Below are 19208 nucleotides of genomic sequence, written 5' to 3'. Positions count from 1 at the left end.
AAATGCTCACTGCTATCATAAATCTCTACCGTGTTTCTCCACTGCATTAAAAATCAATTTGCACATTCTTCGTAATGTGAACACGTAGCATTGGGGTAGAAGTGAAGTTAATTAACTTCACTTCTGTCCTTCACTAGCTTGAAGGTCTAAATAAGGAGGGTGAGCTTCTTTACATTTTATGGTAGGGGAACACGAACAGCATGCTCCATGTTTCTGGGAAGGCGGAGAGTATGCGGCGGTCTGTAACTTCTCTTCGCAAATGTCACTTCGTATTCACTTGAGATGCCACGTAATGACATGATGTATTGCTAAATATCTATTGTTCGTACAAATTAGTTCAGTACGAAAAAATTTCACGAAATTAATCAAATGCATAGAAACATAGGCCAGCCAGACAATGTGACGCTCACAGGCGGCTGAGAATCACGGCTGAATTTCTCCTGAAGTTGGCGCTTCTTTAGTGCAACCAAAGGAAAAACCCACAGCAGAAGGCCATTCTTATCGCCTCCTCCTTTGTGTGATCAGACAAGTGCAGCGTGAACGACTGCCACGAGAGGTTCCTGGACTGCACCTTGAACTACGGAAAGCAGGAGTGCGTGTGCCCGTGGAAGCATCGGAAGCATGACGTCCACGAAGAGAGATGCGCACTGCGTGAGTAAACTGGGCTTTCATCGCACGGCGGACACAGTTTTTATATTATCGTGCAGTTTGTTATGTTTATCTTTTGTTCAGTTTTATTCCTCAGCCAGCGTATAGGCAAGCTGTTATCGTTCGCAGCTCCGTTTGTCCTGGCGAGTTGCGTCTATCTTGTGCCCTCCAAGCGTGCCCTATTGTTCTGAAATGATACCGAGCAACTGCACACGTGTATTTCTAAGACGCTTAAGGCTGCCCTCGCTGGCGCATGCTGCTTATCTAGAAAGGTGTGTGCGTCACGTCTGAAGAGAGTGCTGCAGTCATTCTGACTGCGACGCATTCAGAGTACACGTAGCGATATTGCGTATCGAGCGTATCGCGTAAGCAAACACTGACGAATTCCTTACCCCTTCACATCTGTCCAGCTTTTGTGTCGCGCGTTCGTGCGTCAATTTCGTCCCCCTGCTTTGGCACAGAAAAGGATGCTCCTTAGATGAGGTGCTTAATGCGTAATGAAGGAAGAGGCAATTAAATATGGTATAAGCGTATATTTAGCCCATCTTTGTTTCATGCGAACTTCCATGAATGTCAAGTACAAAGTATAGAGAGCTTATTACAGCGTCTGTAAGACACAAAGAGAAGTCCACATATTTAATGCCTGATCTATAAGTGCGAGACTCGTGCAGCCCGCTGCAGCCCCGCTGTAGATACCGGTGCATTGTATCCAGTTCACTGCTCAGTTCATTGTAATCAATCATTGCTCACCGGCCGGAGATAAAGGAATAAGTAAGTGTACTGATTATAACTGAGACTAGTGCTGATAAAGCCAGGCGTTCAGACTACATTGTTGTTATTCAGTTTACTTCTGTCAAGAAGCTACGAGAGGAGTGAACGCCATTTCGGATTTCTGAGCAATTGGAGATTGCATCAGTATAGCAATTACCCATTAGGGTCCACCCAAGCGCAACCATACCGCTAAAAGAAAAGCTATAAAGCTCGCACAAGAGCTTCGCACTTTAAGGAAAAAAAAAAGCAGAAGCTTCAATATTTCACAAATGTACTCTGCCTTGAGGGATTCCCATAAAATGCAGTGTAGGTTCCATGTCAAAATGTATAAATGGTAGTGGCCAAGCATATCGGATAGGAATTTGCACACTTCCGTTATTTGCGCAATGAATCATCCACTGTATGCAGTTATACAGAAGTTTGTTTTAAAACTCATGACTCCTATAAAATATAGTTGTGGTACGTTTATTGCTTCGTTACAAATGCTAGCAAAATCTTGTCTCGTATCCGCTTAGGGTCTTGTCGTTGTTTCGATCTTCGTGTACTACAGGAGTTTGCCAGGTCGGTTTCTGCCGACCTGAATACCCACCTGCAAGCACTGCGCGCTTAAGTGCGGCAAAAAATGGACAAAATAAAAAAAAGCAAAATATTTCCTGTTATTATCAGCTCCCGGGACCACAGCATAATAATCGACTATATTGAGGCAGATAACTGAGCAAGTTGATAAACATTCATTGCGAACAACACAAGTGCTACAAACACAGACACAAAGGGGGAGTTGCTAGTAAGCGCTGTGTTCCACCTTTGTGCCTGTGTTTGTAGCGCTTGTGTTATTAACAATGAACCGACTATATCTCTTATGCATTTTTTTTTGCGTCCGTCTCGGGTGTCTGTTCCGAAAAAACTTATTTTAATTAGTAAGCTTCTATTGCATTGAAAGCAGTGCTCACCACCTAATAATCCGTACTTTATGAGCATAAACTTGTGTCCTGGAACATTAGCAAGCATAGAGGAGCCAAGAAACTGTAATAAAAAAATAAAATACTCTCCTCATTCTTCGCAAAAAAAAAATGCATTTTTTAGCCACAGAAGCGTCACCGTCACTCACCGCTCTAGAAATTACTTCAATTCTTGGTAGTTGTAGTCCAAGTATTGATGATTTATGTTATAATTTACTGCCCGAAACCATTGCTCCCTCAATTTAATTTCTTTATTCAAGCTCTACGGGAGTATGTTTTTTTTGGAAGCTCGGTTGTCGCCTTTAGAACCGCCACAACATGTACGCGTCGGCTCCGCAGCCAACAACGCCTACCGTCGTGTAACCCTGCAAAACTTTCAACACTGCAGAGAAAATTCATAAAAAAGAAAGTGAAAAGCATGCCATTTCAAAAGTTTTTTTTTTATATTCTTCATTGCAGGCCAGTATTACTACATGGTGTCTTTCAAGCCGAACATCTCTCTTGAAACGCAAGACTGCAGTGTGCATGTGCCTCGTGTCGAGGCAGCGGTCAGTGACAACTTCTGTTCATTTCTTACCTGCACTTAATTGCCTTAACTAGTGAAATTTAAGCTCTGATACCCTGCATAAACGAATGTAATTTTGTACAAGCGTAAAATTCCAACACGTAACTGATTTCTATGTAAGGCGTATCAGTGAATGTCTTTTCATATAACGACGCCTTCGGAGTACGGCGTATTACAGCGCTTCCTCACCAAAAAAGAAAGCAAATTTCTGAACTGGAAAAAAATTTTGAAGCCATTAGTGGTTTGACAGGCGAAACTTGCGCCATAAGTGTTTGAGTAGATTGCTTACCTTCAATAAACGCGGAAACATGGCTCCTGTTATAGAAAATTTTTTCTTTGCTCTAGCAATGTTATATACAATGTTGTACTTTGTTTTCACTTTTGTTTTACGTCAGCTATGTGAACACTTGTCTCGAAAATCAGATTAAAGAAACCCTATCCTAAAATTCTGTATCTTTGTGAAGCCTGAACGCAAACAAGCCAGTGTTTAATTCTGAATGCATGTATTTATCACTCAGCGACGCAAAATTCGGTTTCGATGGATTAAGGCATATGATCCTTGCCTGGAGCAGCTATAGGGCAGTTTCAATCCAGAGCACATCTAAAAAATTGCGCTTATTTTTTTAACTGTGCAAACGATACTTTGCCCACTTCTGTTCTCGTATTTACCAGAACTCGGTCACCACCTTCTGTTCAATCTCTATTATCAATGACAGGAACTTCGATATGAGGAAGCCATCTATAGGCGCTGCGAACGTAGTTCTCCTTGTACCCGAGCTCCCCCGTTAATGCAACGAATTATGGTATGGTAGCTATGGTGAGCGCGGCGCCAGTAAAAAAAATCTCCTATGCAATTCAATTAACATTATTTGACGACTGATGAAACTTCGGCTACAACATGCTGCTTATTGGTGCTTTAGAGTACAGCATGGATGCCTTTTGAAAATAATTTAGCACTGCCAGAAAAACATGCTTTGGTAACCTAGCGCCGATATCTTTGTGCGCAAGCAATCAAAACTGAATCGGACCGCTTGTCTCGAAGAAATAAAAGAAACTCTTTAAAGTGCGCCACGTCGGAAAGTCCGAGCCATGTGTGTAAGTAAACACCTGCCGTCTTGGTTCTTTTTTTACAGAATGGGTGATCTGATCAGGGTGGCATGGGCTGCTTGTACGGAGAAATGATATTTGGTTTTCCCAAAATTACACTGATTTCCAAAAGTTAACGTATTTAAGCTGTGCAGTGCCTCAACATTTGAGGGAAACACAGGAACGTCCTCATAGTCATGTGCTCTAGCGCTAGCGGTGGTAATCAGCCACAGGTGCTTCCATATTTTAAGACGCTGCGAGCTCGAATCAAACTCCTCGGTTTCGCCGCAACAGTGCTGCCGTCTGTATTCATTTGATTGCGTCGTCATGATTTCCCCGTCAACATTTTTTCTTCTAGCTATTAACGCATTGGAACTCAGTGCCAATCTATACTGAATTACACTGATGAATTAAAAGAAACGCTGTGGACTATCACGTCGCAGGTGTGAACGTACACCTTTCCCCAAAAGCAAATAGCTCAACGGGTTTCATTTTCGGCTATACTGTGTGGTTCCTTTATGCAACGCAGCATTCGAAATCTCTTGGAGGTATACGGAACTCTTGTCCTCAGTTTTCTAAAGTTAGGACCTCCACATAAGTTACAAGGGCCTGAATACATTCCTTAGAAGCAAATTGACCAATGCACCTCAAAGCTTATCTACAGAGTGCGTCAAAAGTTCCCAGGTCACAGTGCCTGTTTTTGAGCCGAGTGGCGGAGCATTTCGCACACCCCCGAAATCTCAAAGTATCTGTAGGGGATACAACTCTGATTCTCATCCCTGAGAGCCTTGGTAGCTTCATAAACGTCTTAAATGGCATAATGCACTACTGAAAAGCAGACCCTGCGGTCTGATGACTTTTGATGCACCCTGTACATATGTATTACCTGGCATGCTTCTTTTAACGGGTTCCGGTGTTTGCCTGGGTTCGGTCGGGGAATGTGTGTGCGGTTTACCAGAGACTACTGGCAGCCTTGAACTGACTAGCATGCATTTACTTGCGCCAGAAGTTTGTTTTCACAGGTGTCCGAGAAGCACGCTAAAACACGCAGCCTCAAGGAAACCTGTTGCCTCCCCTCAAAAAATATCATTTTGTGCCTGCGTGTTGATTCTCACTTTTCTTAGATGAAGACAGCTCTCGGCTCTTCGGTGCACGCTGTGGAAGTTTCAAACTGCACGTAAGTACTCAAGTTACCCGTTGCAAGACCAAAAGTGTAACGACGGATCGGATTTGAAAAAAGATACTGTGGTGTGGAATAATGCCGGCCTTCGATTCATTCAATGCAAACTCGGACGTAACTGAGACTTATTAGCAATTTCGCTCGTCGGTTAGTCCGTGGGTTTGTTGATTCTTGCATTGCTTGTTCAAAGCATGAAAAGATGCCTAGCCGAAACATCATAAAGCGCAGTGAAGAACACTGCCGGGAAAGAAAAGGAGCAGAGGCAGCACTTCGATTTATTTTTTGTTTACATTATCCGTTTTCGTGGTTATCGCGACAAAACAGCACTCAAATACCGACTAGCCTCAGAGCGTTCTGCTGTGGACGAAGATTAGTGGATCTGTTTTTGCGTGTGAAGAGTAGATAATATGTTCACTTGTGTAAAGCGCACCATTACTGCCGGTAATGCAAGCAAAACAAAGGCTTAGAAAGAAACATGCCATAGATAACTACGAGATTTTTAACTAAGGCATGTCGTTACCTCGATGCACTGAGGTGTCAATAAACGTAATCGACAGCTCTGTATCGTTCAAGCTCCCCTTCGGACAATACACGTTTGGGGCCTGTTTACCGACTAGGTGCCTAAAGCACGTCTTTTCTTTTTCCAATTTTCAGTGACCATATCAAAGCACGGCTCATACTGAACGAACCGTTAGCGAAACCTTTGCGGAGGAAACTGCAGACATGCGAGTATCCGAAGGGGACCCTATGCATGCTCTATCCGATGCTGCCAATTGAGATGGACTCTGCAACAGGTACGTTTACACTGTAGCTACTGCTATTGACCCTACGTCAATTCACCTTCATCCCCAATGCTTGAAGAAGGTTTCGCTAATGTGTTTGTTACAGGTCTATTATTTGAGTTGTTCGGCAGAGATTTTGTTGCCTACCTGCAGGCCTTCTTTTTTTCCTTTTTTTTTTCGTTGTTTGCTGTTGACAAAGCACTGTGCAATTCTATCCCGACTCCTGCCTTGGCCACCAAAAGGCGGCTGGCAGTACTGAATAAATAAATAAATAAATAAATAAATAAATAAATAAATAAATAAATAAATAAATAAATAAATAAATAAATAAATAAATAAATAAATAAATAAATAAATAAATAAATAAATAAATAAATAAATAAATAAATAAATAAATAAATAAATAAATAAATAAAAAGGTTGCGCAAAACCTGCTCTCATAATATTACTGCACAGTGCAAAACTACAAAAATGTGAGCGCTGAGGACTGAATACTTAAGCGATAATTAGGCCTTTGTAGTATTTCCTCCGTCTCGCTTGCATGCGGACAACAGCTGCATACCTATGTTTACTGATATTCGCGCAATCTTGCAATCTTCCTGTAATATGTTGTGTTTTTTTGTTTCATATTGTATGTGCATTATGCCCAAACTGTGATTTTATGAATGCAGCATGTCGGCCTAGTCAAGTGACCACGTGTGTAACCTTTAGCCGTCTTCCCCTAGACAATTGTACCCTGCCTAAATTTTAATAAATTCAAAATATATTCTTAAAATCCTAAAGCATGGCTCGTGACGTGTGTGTCGTCGCCACCGTACGTCGATATGTACTGCTTCGCAAGCAAGAAGTATGAAAGTTTCTAGAAAAGTCGCAGTTGTCAAAAGGAGAATGTTTCTATTCTATCGTTGCACTTGAAATAAAAAAAAGTAACCCTCACAGATGCGTGACATTAACATTAGCAGACGCCAACAAGAGCTCCCAGGTGTATGTATATTGCATACGAAAAATAATGCGTGCGTCAGCGCTAAGTTCTTGCCGCAGAGCATGCCGCTACTAAATAAAAAGGCACACTGCTCCGTTTTACTAACTTCATTTCAAGAATTACCCTTAAGCGATTTGAGCTTGTATACAAATTTAAAGCACATTTACGATTAATATAGCATTGCTTGTACCTGAAAGGACGCCAAATGACCTGTAATAACGAAATCATAACTAAGACACAATCGCACCACGCGACTTCAATATGAGCGCTCAGCATAGAAAAGTAAAACTGCTCAGTGCTGAACATGGGCTGAAGACTATCACATTCAGCGTAACAAAAGCGTGTGCAGTTTATGCGTTTGTTACAACATAGAAAGCAGACTTGCGGCTGATTTCACATTTACTTAACATTAAAAGCTATATTTATTTATAAGTTGTTACATGAAGGCACATAGTCTTTTTAGGCGCGTGTTAAACTTTTAAACCAATTGTAAGCTTATTTCATAGAAAACAATGCGTTGACAGGAAGCAGCCGCAGTAAATACGCCCACCCGTAAATCTTTAAAGGGAAACCGGTGACAACTTGATCAAGTTTTTTTAGTAAAAATGGGCTGATTGCCTTTTGGAAGCTAAGCTGTTCGTTCACACTCAAAAGTGAAATTTATGCTAAAAAGTGAATTTAAAATTGAATATTTTCCCCCGCCGTTTTATATAAACTTTTTACATCAATAACAAAACGGACTCCGAGGTTGCTTTCTGGAAATGAATGGCAAAGTGGCCTGGAGTGAGTGAGAAAAAAAGTAATGATGTCATCGCAGTTATCTTGTGAAAGCCGGTAGCGGCAATACCCGAATTTCTTTTTTTTTCAGTATTTGTAGCTTTAAAACTGCGTTGGCAGAGCAAGTAGCTTCTTTGGCTCTAGAAAGCTGTCATCTAGCTATTTAGGTCATCTGTCATCTAGCTACTCTACCTGTGTAGGTACGTGTTAAGTTCTGGGCTTGTACGAGCAAGCCGGGTTACTATCTAGATTCACTGCTGTGTAATGCGTTTATGAATGACCGATATTCCTGCAGAGATCGAAGAGGAGAACCTGTGCGACGAACTCTTGAAAGAGCAAGAAAAGGCTAACAACGGCCTGAACGAGTGCGTCAAGGAAGGCGACCAGTTCTGGTTCAGATGCAAGCCGGGCTACCGCGAAGTGGACCAGATGGAGCAGGGTCGCCTTCGACGCTCCGTGTGCGAAGGTGAGCGTGATCTTCGTGCTTTTCACGGCTTAAAACTGCAGCACTGTGGCTGCCACACACTTAGGAGGTGATGCAAAACATACACTAAATACCAGGGGTGTGTGAATATTTCAAAACTTTGAATACTGAATCGAATATCATTCTATTCGACTCGTTGGACGAATCAAATAGCGCAAGTGCTAAATTATTAGATACTAATAGAAAAGTTCTTAAATTTTCGAATGCTTTTCGGCCCGAAGTTTGGAAGGGCTGCCGTATTTTCCTGCCATGACTGTCCCATAAAGAGGGAACACGCCAACGCCGGTATGGAGCGGCGCCGCCGCGATCGGCATCCGCGGTATGGAGGGTTAACCGCCGTAACGCGGTCCATTAACGTCCCGTTTTTTACGCCGTCCTCCAGCGACACACAACAATAGTCATTCCGTGCCGGGTACGCGCGAAGAGCAAGCCTCCGCTGCACACACCAAGCGGCACGAATGATGGGCGCCGTTTGCACACCGCTGCAGGAGTCAAGGTGCTCGCAGCAGTGCTATGGCCTTCTTCGCGCTGGCCTCTGGGTTGTTTTGCGAGATCGAGTGGGAAATCAGCACAGAGTACGCCTATCGAGGGTCCCTGGACCCCGATAGAAAGGTTCGAGCTCCTGTAGGTCACATGACCTCGTGTTTTTGGCAAGCTCGAGCACGCACTGGTCGGAACAGACAGGGGCCGGCGGACAGTATCACATGCACCTTAATGTCTCGGAGGAGGGGGGGTCAGGGGGGAGTCTCTTTCCGGGCCCGCTCGGATGAATGCGCGCGGCTGCAAGAGTTAATTCCTAAATCCCACCATAATGATCCAATAGGCAAAGGTCATTGTGCTGCCTGCGCTGAGCTGTAGCCGAACGAAAGTGCTTAGCCACCCAAGAGGAGAAACATCGCGGGAAGCTGAGTGGCCGTGCAGAAGTAAGGGTAGAAAATCAAGACTCGCAAAAGCTTAACTCCGTAGTCAATAGTACTACAGTGCCGCCGCTAGTCCTTTTCTGTTTCGTCCGGTTGGTCGTTTCGTAGGAATATTAGCACATGTAGCGAATATTCATAAAAGTTTTCATGTCTTATTAAGTTTTCTCGCTGCTGGATTGATTTTCAACTCGTTTTTTAGCTAAGTAGCCGTTTCCTGTTAAGTAGCAAGCCCACACTGCTCTTATTTGATTCAGTTAGGAAAAAAAGTACAATTAGCACACCCCTATCAAATACATGCCTATATTCTTGTTCCTGGCAGTAAACTGGGTATTTATGAAGCTAGGCCGATCGCCTTAGGATTGCTGGGCAGAGTGCCACTTCGCTTAAAAGCAAACAAAGTCGCACGTAAAGCTACTAACAAGAAACCGCGTCCATTCAGCGCGTCGGTCCTGCTGCGCTTGATGTTCGCAGGCCTGTCACGAAAATGATTGGTTTTCCCACGTGCGCCTGCTTGCAAATATCGGACTTTAATGCATGAGCGCATTTGACGGTAACATTTCCACCTTTCTTAGATTTTCACTTCTCTTAGATTATGGACGTCCGTCCATAACTCGAGAAAATAAAACGCACGTGGAATGATTTATAGATTTGACTGGGTCTGAACCCACGCCATTTAGCTGCAGTTACAAAACCGCACGCCGTTGGCTGATGCGAAAAGACATCGCTGCCGTTTCACCTTGCATGCAGGTAATAGAAGCTCGTACAAAGGGCACTTGCTCATGTAATGCTTAACTTGCAATCAGTACGACATGAAGAACAGCTTTTCAAAACTGACGCTAATTTCGTAAGCAGCGAAGCAGAATGAAGAAAGCGACAATTACCGTAGGCGTGGTAAATTTTATCCGCTAATAGTGCTTTCTGTGGACATGAAATGGCACAGTAAGACTCACTTCTCGATGAACACCTGAACCGTGCCGTAAGGGAAGGATGGAAGCTGGGCGTGAAAGAAGGAAGAAATAGACGCTGTAGTGAAGGGCTCCGGAATAATTTCGACCACGTGGGGATCTTTGCCGTGCACTGACATCACACAGGACACGGGCGCCGTTTCGCCTCCATCGAAACGCGGCCGCCGCGGCCGGGTTTCACATTTCGAGAATCAGTAGCCGAGCGCCCTATTCACTAGTTCCCCACCTTGCGTAGTTTCTGCAGAGTGGTATCCATCTTGCGTAGCACGTGGTCCGCCGGGCATCCCACAAAAGACGCTCTGCGGCTGGCGAATACAATCGTAACGAGTTGTATTCTCCACTCGGCCCCATAACTCCACCCATGAAAATGCGATGAGAATGCTCTATAGGTAAATCTTCGTAAAATTTATGAGAGCCCTTGATCTCCCTCACGTAAAACTAGCATCTCGCCAACCCCCCCCCCCCCCCCCCCCCCCCCCCCCCCCCCGCGTTGCACATTGATAAAAGGGCGTCCTATGGCGTGGTATTGCCACGAGAATCTGTCAACATCTTTCACACCATTATCTGTATTTGCTGCATTAAAAATTCTTGCGACGTCATTTTATCAATATGCCACGTGGCAAAGACAATTTAGAAAGCTATCAAAAAGCATTTTTTTTTACATTGGATACCTCGAACCAAGATGGCGAGAAATATAAAAGCTGTACTCGTCTTTGGTGTTAATAGCTTTGAATTTCGAAATATAATCTTGCATCTTAAGAGGAGAAGTAAAGAACTTTATTTGCAGATTGATCGTTCTTTCATTGTATTGTATCGCGCACACAACGCCTGCTTCACCATAAAATCCACCTGCGCAAATCATACCCAACTGTATGTCATGGTTTTCCGATGAAAAATCTGTATGTATTAAACAAAAAAAACCTACGGTATAGACGAAGTAAAATTGCTGGAGTCGCCTATTAGTTGCATGCTATTGCGCCAGAAAGTGACGCTAAAGCAATATCATTTGACGCAGTTTCCGCTTGTAAGTGCGTTTTGCAGCGGGCATCTATAGCAAGCCTGTAGAGCAAAGGTGCCTTATAAGCAACGTCACTGAGGCTTCACTTAAGATAAAGCCCTAAGAGATGAAGACTTTTCTTTTCTGCTTTCCTTTTCAGTTGATCCAGAGGCTGAAATTCCTGTTCTCGGTAAGTGAAAGTTATTTCCTCAAAATAAATTTACTAATTATTGCCGGCACGCAAGAAAAAACTCTCTCCGCTGTTTTTATTTCATTCTGGGGACGCTCTCCCATAAAGTGTTCTCACAATTACCTCCAGAGATCGACAAAATTCTGTCATCTAGTCTGGATGCACTTATGAGAGTGCCACACGTCAACTTCAGAACATGTAATGCCATATTTTCTTTCTAAGTTTAGTGCAATTCCTTCACAATGTTTAGCGCTTTTTTATCCCGAGTATTTGTTCCAATGAAAATAAAAATACATCCTTAAGGCGTACCTTGTGGCGGCTCTAGCCGCTACGCGGAAGAGGTGAAGAATGAGCATGTCAGCTTCTGCTGTAAGAAAATGAAGCCTGTCATTTCTGGTGCATTTTCAGATCCGTGCCTCACCGTCGGTGCCGAAGCTTGCGGTAACGTTCCATGCGAACCGAACAGTGATAACTCCGGATTCACCTGCAAATGTGCCGTCGATTTCTTTTTCAATGCCACGGAGAAGCGCTGCTACAGTAAGTTGACCTCCCGCACTAGTTTAAATCTTCGTGAAAAAAAGCTCAAAGAAGAGCCATATTTGCGACGCTAACAAGCGCCGACATTCAAGTTATTACACTGCCTACAAACATCCACCCTGTTCCCCATTGCAGACATAAAGTCGTGCAAAGTGCACAAGTGTGAACGTGGACTGTGCGTTGACCAGAACGGCACCTTTCCGGCGAGCTGCCAGTGCAACGACTACCCCGCCCTGACATTGAATTGCAAAGGTGAGGAAACCATTAGTGCGTGTTAGTATGACAATCAGCTCGCCAAATTATTCTCGCAAGCAAGAGGTGAGGCCTTTATTATAAGCAAGAGATGAGGCCTTTATTTCCCATTATCAAACTCGTATTGTGTATAATATCGTAAAAAAAAAGCGTATAACAGCTTCTGTCTTTAATACTTGAATACCGAAACAACACGGATGCTCCTAGGCGCTCTTGGGAAGCCATGACAGCTTTTTGTGAAGGCGTGATACAGCCAAGCACACATCTCTCTTAGTAAGCATTCCTAAGCGGATTCAGGGCAATGACAGCGACATCACCCTCCGAAAGAAGAGTTCGCTGTGCTCAAAGAATAACAAAACTTGCACAACGCGTAGCATGTGCAAACTCCCTGCCAAGGACTTACGCGGTAATTTCCACGTAACGAAACGGCTTGATTCAGCATCTGAGTCCGGATTGAGAGGATTCCGGATGTACTCAACACTGAAGTGAAGGAAGCAGCATTCCTTGATGGTGGTCGACGTTTTGCGCTTTAAGATCAATGGAGCGGTCTACTGGCAAGCCGGAATAACAATTTTTTTTTCACTTTCACGTCAAATCTCAAAAGAAATTTTTAAGTCTCGCTCTAGACTAACATTTTAACTAAAACAGCGTAGAACATTCCATGGCTTCCTTACGTGCCATCTGGATACACCTAGCTATAGAAGTTCACCGTAAATATGTGCGCTTGAAGATTAGATTTTATATCAAAAGTACAAACTCCAAAGTGTGATTACTTACCAATAGTGCGGCGTGGAGGAGTTTTTTTTTTTCGATGTTACATTTAAGCATTTAAACTGGGTGTATTTGGTGAATTTTGGACATGCTTAATGTCTCTATTCCCAAAGTCGCATAGTAACTGTTTTGATAACACGTTTAAGTAAATTGTACTGGAATTGTTGCCGTTCAGTGCATAAGCATGCACACACAAAATTATGAACAGTAAAAATCACGCATGATTAAAAAAGTGAAAAATTCTGCCGCTGCCTTGCCTTGCTGAATATAGCCACAAATACTCATATACATACCCCTATCCAAAAGGCAATATCAATTAAGTACCAACCACTACTGAATTATCTGTGTGTATAGTGCTTTATTCTGCTTGCAAGAACAATCCTTCAACTTGCTTCCCACCCGGTTGTTTCTTTCCAAGTGAAGGACGACGTGCGGAAAGGATGCGAGCAGAAGGGTATGGTTGCCAGAATAAACCCCGACAATAGTGTCACCTGCGTGTGCCCACTAAACACGAAGCTCATCGACGGTTCCTGCAAACGTGAGTACATGCCTGTTTGATGCGTCGCGGAGGGGCATGGAAATCAGTGCATTGCGGTGCTACGCGTAGATAGAAACCAACAACCCCCTTGTGCGAAAGCGCTAACAGACGTCGTAGTATCAGCAAAGCGCACTGCGAAGGCAAATCAGAATAGGGGCAGGTAAGGCGCTCGATGTACGAAGAGACTGTGCCATGAAAATGATTTCGGTTAGCGCGCCATCGTTTAATCAGCAGTTCCTCATTCTACGGCGCACGGTTTACTGTTTTCAACATGGAGCACGAAAGTATCGAATACAAATGGGACATTGGGCTAAGGTCATCGTTTACTGGAACGACTCCGCAAATTTCTTCCTTGAGTAACTCTTAAGTTAGGCAGCGCGCATTTTTACCGTATGAACTTGCGACGCCAAACTCAGAGTAAGCGGTGGAAGTGCGAGTGCTGACTAGCGTTCTCGCGTTGGTCACGGCAGACACCATCAGAATAACTATAAACTTATTATTACTCACGTTGCCGCTGCGTGCATAACTTGAGTGACAATTTAATAGCTAACCCTCTCAACAGCAGCTGCTAGAAGATCGCAAGTCTACGAGCCAACTTTCGGATCTTTAACTGCCGCGATATTTCGGCGGTTATGCTGCAGCACGATTTTTCTTCAGTTGTTCCACTTCTATTGGGTGCCTCAGAACTGCAGTAAAAAAGAAAAAAAAAGAACGCCTTGTCACGAAAGCGGTTATAAACATCTTGCTTTCGCGTCTCGCTGAGCAGTAAGGAAGGAAAATGAGCTCGCCTTGTAACTTGGGCTATTTTAGTAGAAGCAGATACAGATATAATTTGGGCTTGCGCCATTTAGCGCATATTACATATGAGCACGAGGTGACGAGAGCAAAACGAAAGTAAACAATTGGGCACAAGGCGCGGGAATACATATATAGATAACAGCAGAATAAAGTGTCCTGCCATGGTTTGTAGGCTTTGTCCTGTGTGGAATCAGAACTTTTATTCTGTGCAATACTCTTTGCCCGTCCTCGTCTTGCTGCTCTATCAGCTTCACTCCTGTCGATGCAGCTGTGAAATACACTAAAATATGGGCTCGCCCTGCCGGGGGCTGCGAAGGTGCTCTTCCTGAATTAAGTTTTTGTTGCAGCCATTGCATGCCTCAACACCAGCCTGACGTGCAGGGATGTGTGTTTGCTTCCCGAGAGACAAAGGGACAAGCGCTGTTGCCAAAACTGGGATCCTAGCCACTGCGACAGTACGTATCGTTGAAATGTGTTGAACGATCGTTTGCGGATAATTTATCACGTGCTGGTGTATCGGAGTCAGCTTTCTGATTAAGAACATATTTATCTGCGAAACCAACCACTCATGAATCTGCGGGCAAAGGCACCGGGTAGAACTTCGTCTGCTGCACCCATTCACAGGACGGTTTACCTGAGTGAAACGGCTACAGATGATACAAACGAGGCGTTGTGGACTAGCTGCTCGATGCACCCACGCCAGTTCTGATTAATCGAGGCAATAGTGAAAGTAGAAAACCGGTGCCTTTAAGAATTGCAATCCAGCTGTTCGTATGAACTCGTTACTCCCATTGCAACATGTGAATTTGTGTCAATTATGAATAATACAGTTTAAAAAAAATCTCAGGTGGCACGCAATCCTAACAAAATGTCGCGATTCCGCCACTAGTGCTAGTTTATGAGACGAGCAGTCTGCTTGTCACGTCATGTGCCTCATGATGATTCTTTGCGACGTAAAGTGAAAACTTCAATGATGGGTGCTAGCCTCTCGGATGCTTCTTCGGCATATTTACATGAGCAAAAAGAATACATGATAAACTGAGGTTATATACCATTTATAACGTCTTGACGTTGAAGCACTGTATTCAAGATGGCTGGCAGGCTTCCCTACGGGTTGATCTAAGATCTTTCTCCTTTTGATATTTCTTGGGTAGCTGAGTAGGCAAGGTCGCATGCGGAATTAACATCGAGATCAAGAAGATGGGCCTCAAATTTCCTAACCTAGGGTTGCCGTGGATGGCACACATAAAGGCCAAGCGAAGATCAGTGGGAGAGCTTAACTTCCGTCATGGACGCAGCCAGAAAAATGAGTGTTTTCATGCAACTCATGAAGCTCCTGCGAAAAGTGAAAAAGGAGCATGCTCTTTTCAAGAGGCACTGAGCCCCACTCCATCCAGTTCCTGTTCCTACTAGAAATTGCGTGTATGAACCTTTACCACAACCCGAAACGCATTTATTGCTAGGAAAGATTAAGTTTTAAAATAGGAAAGTATATTTTTTTTTGATCTGATGCATTCAAACTCCTGACATCAGTAATGAAAAGTACTTGATGTTCTTCGTGCGGAAGCGAAAGGGAGCGCAGCCTAGCCATAGAGATCCGCAACTGTTTGTGAAAGTGGCCGGTGGGTGCGGTATCTGGAAGTTATTTTTTTTGCCATTCCTACCTTGCGGAATCCCCGTTTTCAGCTCTTTTTCCGGCGAGATGAAATCCGTCCTCAGTGTCTGTTAAAGCAGCAAAATATTGTCTACAGATTCCTTCTAACCAACTTCTCATTAATAACCTTAAAGTTCTTTAAATTATTTTAGTTTGAGCACGGTGGGCATAGCGCACGACCGAACATGGCGATGCAAAAATCTTGCCGACTACTGCTGCGACAATTTCTTAGAACAGGAACGCGTGTTTCCCAGTAAACTAAACATCGTTCCTTAATTGCAGCGGCCATAACCCAATTTTTCTCATCCACAGAAACACCACCTAGTGGATCATTTTGTCCGCCTGGATTCATTGCCGGTTCACAGGATGTTAAATGCACGCGTAAGTATAGCTCAACATGAAAAGCTTGAACTTTTGACCATGATTTCAGAAGTTATTTCACCTCATATGAATTTTGCATGGCGCAAAACTGCTTATATTTAACAACATTTAAATAACGTGCCAACGAGCGAGTGAGTGAGCGTGCGTGCGTGCGTGCATGTGTGGGCGCTTGTGTGTGTGTATAAGTACGTCTTTTAAGCACCTATATACTCTAACATGCCAGATGGTTTTTTCCCTGAAAGGTACTCTTACACGTGCCGATGGCAGTTGTGGTTGAGAAATACATTTTTTATCCCGAAATGCTCTGTATTAGGCGCAACCAGTTCCAAGCACGAGCTTCCAACCTAATTTGTGCTTTTGAGAAGCGTAGATAACAAATTCCCGTTTTCTACAAAATGCGTTGCACGGCCTTCTAAAAATCTTGCCACGTCCGTCGTCTTTTTGCGCTATTTTTTCCAAGATGCTGCACCGACTAAAACAAATATCGGCATTAATACAGCGATGCTGTCATACGGCTAACTTTCCTCCGCTAAATTATACTTCGAGCAAGCAATTCTTGCTGGGCCAGTTGGTACATAATTCAGCGAGGAAGAAATCACCCCGAAAGGAACGTGGACGCTGGAAGGGGAGTTACGGCTCCACCGTATACGTCTCTCCTTTCGTACGCTTTCCTGTCATTCTGGTTTATGCTCTCGTAGAACTACTTAGAGGCTGTATGGCCTTTTTTAACAGCGCATAAAATGGGGCCAAACAAGCAATAAACACACGCAGCGCTGTTTCTTCCTTTTCCTTGTTTTTTCGCACTCATCAAAAATGCTCAACCTTCGCCAATTTGCCCACTTTTTGGTTCTACTGCATAGCAGAGCGGCATATTGTGAAGGCAGGCATACCTGAACAAAGCCTGTCAAGTAGTGCAGTGAATGTTTATTTTTTCCCCGGCGATAGCATATAGCTGCTCACTGTTGTCTGCGTGATTTCCGCGCACGAAAAGCCTCAGCAAGAAAGCCGTGTAGGAAGCACAGTGTGGCCCGTGGGTGGTGGATGGCGCAAGAATGGAGCAGAGCTTAGGCGAAGGAGCTATTGGACGGCACTGACCTTTGCTCTAACTCTTCCCTACATCATTCCATGACACAGATTCATCGCTGACGCCGCACATGTGTTGCAAAACGTCGCGTGTGTGCCTTATTTGTAACCTGCGCCCTCTTAGCTCGTGTGTTCCAGCCTCTGTAGAAGAGCGTGGCTGGAAAAGGCCACGCGGGAGACCTCCACTACGGCACTTCTTTCTCCCTTTCTTCTTTCACTCCCACCTTCCTCCTTTTCCTACGGCGCGGTTCAGGTGTCCACCGCGATATGTGAGACATATACTGCGCCATCTCATTTCCTAAAAGAAAACCAAATTAAAGGCCCACGCACTTCTGCAGGCTGGAAAGGGCCTGCAGCTGGCGGGCCTGAAAGCTGCCGGAAAAGGGTCGGATCTCTTCTCTTCCTGCACCCTGTCGGTAGTGTTTGCTCCATGAGTCCTTTTATAGAGCTGCGCGCTGTCGTACCCTTTATTCCAGACGTATGTAACACTACGCACGCACGTGACTTGTGTGATGCGGGGTGCACCCAGTTGGCCGAAGGCACAGCGGAGTACTACTGCAATTGTGGACCGGAACAGCAGCTGGGGCCGGACGGCGTCCAGTGTGTCGGTAAGCAACCCATGTTGAATATGCAGGTGTAGTCACGGAGTGCTTTAAACTAAGGCGCACGTTTAATAACCATGCTTAGCGTAAAGAAATATACGCGCACTAGGAGCATATCGTAAGAAAACTTGCAAAGATTTGCGTTTTCTTAACAAATAAATACATACCAGGACCATTTCGCTGGCAGAGTTTTATGCCGTCCTCGCACTAAACACACACATTACAAATTCATAAAAGTAGTGAATTGGCTAGTTTGATCTTGTACGTCATTTCAGAAGTGCTAAAATTTGACACTGAAACAGGGAGACAGATATCGACGAGCGCACGTTAAAGACTGCCCCTGTGTGCGCGTAAAAATTAAGCGTTTACGACACAACCATTGCAAATTCAATTTCGCATAAATGGGCAACAAATATACGAACATTTTAAAGACATGCTGTAAATACACCAAATATTATTTTCGTACAGAAAACAAACTGTACTTTGTAAAGAGTATGTATTCGGTTGTTATAATAAAACCATTCACTCAAGCTTGCTTCTAGAAGATGAGGCACTTGAAAGCGTCCAGCATTTTTAGGTCCTGAAGAGGCTCGGAAGTTTTAAATAGACCACCTTCTTTGAAACGTTTAAGTTTTAACGGAAGCAGAAAAGCTTGTTCAGCTTTATGCTTTGCACACGATTGCCGCTGTGGTTTATGCATCAATATACAGAATATAATTAAGGTTTATATTCTTTGACTGATATAAGCTGCCGCTGAAGTGGCCGGTTGGCGGCGCCGTGCTGCCGTTGGTGTCGTGTGGGCCAGGTGTGAACGCGTCTTGAATGTTTTGCACATAAGCATAACTGAAAACAGCGGCAATGTGTGGAACGATCGGCAAACGCAACAAGAAAGGCTGTGTGGGAAGTGCAGTTCCGGAAAACCCCTGAACTGAACCTGTGCACTGTACCGAGTGCTCCAGTGCTACAGGAGCCCTCTCAGACCTCAACCACCAAGACAAGCTTTCATCATCAGGTTTTAACTCAACTTCGTGTTCTTTGTTGTATCAGGCGTCAGAAATGACGTGAATACCGCGTCTAAAACGTTTGCCCGTCTCGCACAATCCAAGTTTTTTTATTATCTCGTGGAAGCGCATGTTGTTTCCCTCCAAGAGGAAGTAAATAAAATAATCAATCTGCAGGTAGCTCGAAATAACAAAGTCGCACAGCAAATGTTTCCATATAAAAAATTTTCTCTAGAGAATTTTTGCTGTACTTTCCTTCAGTGCTGTTCCTTCGCGCTTTTTCAT

At 44.0% G+C, this 19208-nt stretch overlaps 1 protein-coding gene across 2 annotated transcripts in view; it reads left to right on the top strand.

The window, feature by feature from the left end:
* The window catches only part of LOC149339936 (uncharacterized), a 56508-nt gene that overhangs the window by 23271 nt on the left and 14029 nt on the right, over window positions 1–19208 (top strand). For both annotated transcript variants that reach the window (XM_089548638.1, XM_089548640.1), the window contains exons 9-20: window positions 526–651; window positions 2838–2926; window positions 5154–5206; window positions 5864–6003; window positions 8046–8216; window positions 11277–11306; window positions 11715–11843; window positions 11979–12095; window positions 13285–13404; window positions 14550–14657; window positions 16169–16237; window positions 17797–17928. In XM_089548638.1, the coding sequence (XP_089404764.1) occupies window positions 526–651; window positions 2838–2926; window positions 5154–5206; window positions 5864–6003; window positions 8046–8216; window positions 11277–11306; window positions 11715–11843; window positions 11979–12095; window positions 13285–13404; window positions 14550–14657; window positions 16169–16237; window positions 17797–17928 (1284 nt within the window). The remainder of the gene's footprint in view (window positions 1–525; window positions 652–2837; window positions 2927–5153; window positions 5207–5863; window positions 6004–8045; window positions 8217–11276; window positions 11307–11714; window positions 11844–11978; window positions 12096–13284; window positions 13405–14549; window positions 14658–16168; window positions 16238–17796; window positions 17929–19208) is intronic.

This window comes from Amblyomma mixtum, chromosome 6, assembly GCF_055824585.1.
Source record: "Amblyomma mixtum isolate Tamu chromosome 6, ASM5582458v1, whole genome shotgun sequence".
Taxonomy (NCBI): domain Eukaryota; kingdom Metazoa; phylum Arthropoda; class Arachnida; order Ixodida; family Ixodidae; genus Amblyomma; species Amblyomma mixtum.
This window is presented reverse-complemented; position numbering and strand designations above follow the sequence as displayed.